The sequence below is a fragment of the Terrapene carolina genome, unplaced genomic scaffold (assembly GCF_002925995.2).
Source record: "Terrapene carolina triunguis isolate 2854851 unplaced genomic scaffold, T_m_triunguis-2.0 Scaffold26597, whole genome shotgun sequence".
In the NCBI taxonomy this organism is placed as follows: Eukaryota; Metazoa; Chordata; order Testudines; family Emydidae; genus Terrapene; species Terrapene triunguis.
Genome location: NW_020690948.1, coordinates 3,241 through 4,618, shown reverse-complemented (window position 1 = coordinate 4,618; position 1,378 = coordinate 3,241). Strand labels below are relative to the sequence as shown.

The 1,378-nt window shown below is 71.3% G+C and overlaps 1 protein-coding gene across 1 annotated transcript in view; it reads right to left on the bottom strand.

The window, feature by feature from the left end:
* Nucleotides 1-273: 273 nt before the first annotated feature.
* Nucleotides 274-1,378, bottom strand: part of LOC112124670 (apoptotic chromatin condensation inducer in the nucleus) — a gene marked incomplete at both ends in the record, with an annotated part of 4,340 nt that continues 3,235 nt past the window's right edge. The window contains 3 exons of the mRNA XM_026662369.1: nt 274-574; nt 897-1,004; nt 1,087-1,194. Of these exons, the coding sequence (XP_026518154.1) occupies nt 274-574; nt 897-1,004; nt 1,087-1,194 (517 nt within the window). The remainder of the gene's footprint in view (nt 575-896; nt 1,005-1,086; nt 1,195-1,378) is intronic.

The window sequence follows — 1,378 nt, the reverse complement described above, 5'->3', positions numbered from 1 at the left end:
GAGGAGGGTGTCAGGAGTTCAGTGTGGGGTTTGTCAGGGTCATGCCCCCAACCAGCCCTCCACATCCCCAGCCCCCACCCCCACAGCCCAGTCCAGGCCCCACCCCAGCCAGCCCTCCACATCCCCAGCCCCCACCCCCACCCCCGCAGCCCAGCCCAGCCCAGGCCCCGCCCCAGCCAGCCCTCCACATCCCCAGCCCAGGCCCCACCCCAGCCAGCCCAACAGGCCCCCAGCCCCCACCCCCGCAGCCCAGCCCAGGCCCCGCCCCAGTACCTTTCTTCTCGCCCTTCTTCTCCTTGGCCTTGGGTGGCTCCTTGCGGCGGCGCTCGCGGGAACGGGAGCGGGGCCCCTCGCGCACCTTGTCACGGTCCCACTCGCGCTCGGCCCGCGTGCGCTCCCGCCGCTCCATCTCCCGCTCCCGTTCCGCCCACTGCTCCCGCGCCGCCCGCTCCGGCTCCCGCGAGCGCTCCCGGGGGGCTGAGCGCCGGCCCCCGCGCCCACCGGCTGGCCCGGCCCCCGGGGCCGCCGCTGCCTCCACCGCCCGCTCCGGCAGCAGCCCCCGGTGGAAGTCCAGCTGAGGGGAGAGAGGGGGTCAGAGGTTGCCCCTGCTCCTCCCCCAAACTGCCCGCCCCAGCCCCTGCTTCCCCCCCCCAACTCAGGCTCTGCTCCCCTCCAAAATCCCCCCAGCCCCCCAACCCTGCCCCAATATCCTCAGTGCCCTGACTCTCCCTGATCCCCCCAAACTCCCACCAGCCCCCCCAACGACCTCCCACAAACTAGCCTTGAGCCCCCAAACTCCTCCCCCTGACAGAGCCCCACAGAGTAATCCAGCTGGGGGGAAGGGATCAGAGCAGGCGTAGTGCCCCCCAACACCGAGCCCTGCCGGCGGCTGGTACCTCGTCCTGCTCGGCGAAGTCGGCGGATAGGAACTTGGGGTTGGACTGGGGCCATTTCACCCCGTGCAGGGCGTTGCGGGTCAGCACCGCCTCCTCCACCGTGGAGTACTGTGGGGGAGAGAGAGAGAGCTGGAGCAGGGGTGGTGGGGCCAGACCCCCGGCGGGCGGGGGGACAGGCGGGAACACTCACTGTGACGTAGCAGTGCGATTTGATCTTGTCGATCCAGAAGGCTTCTTCCACCAGTGTCCCTGTCCGGCCCAGCAGCTCCTTCAACTGGCCCAGCGTGAAGGGCCGCACCTGCAGGAGAGGGGTGGGCTGAGCGGGGGAACGTGCCAGGCAGAGCAGGGCTCCCACCTCTCCGGAGCAGCGTGAGCCCGGGCCAGCAACCCTGCCCGTTCATGCCACACATGGCAACAGACCAGGCAGGGGACGGGAGACCCAGTCCCAGCTGGGCTCGGGGCCGGGCGCCGACTGAGCAGGG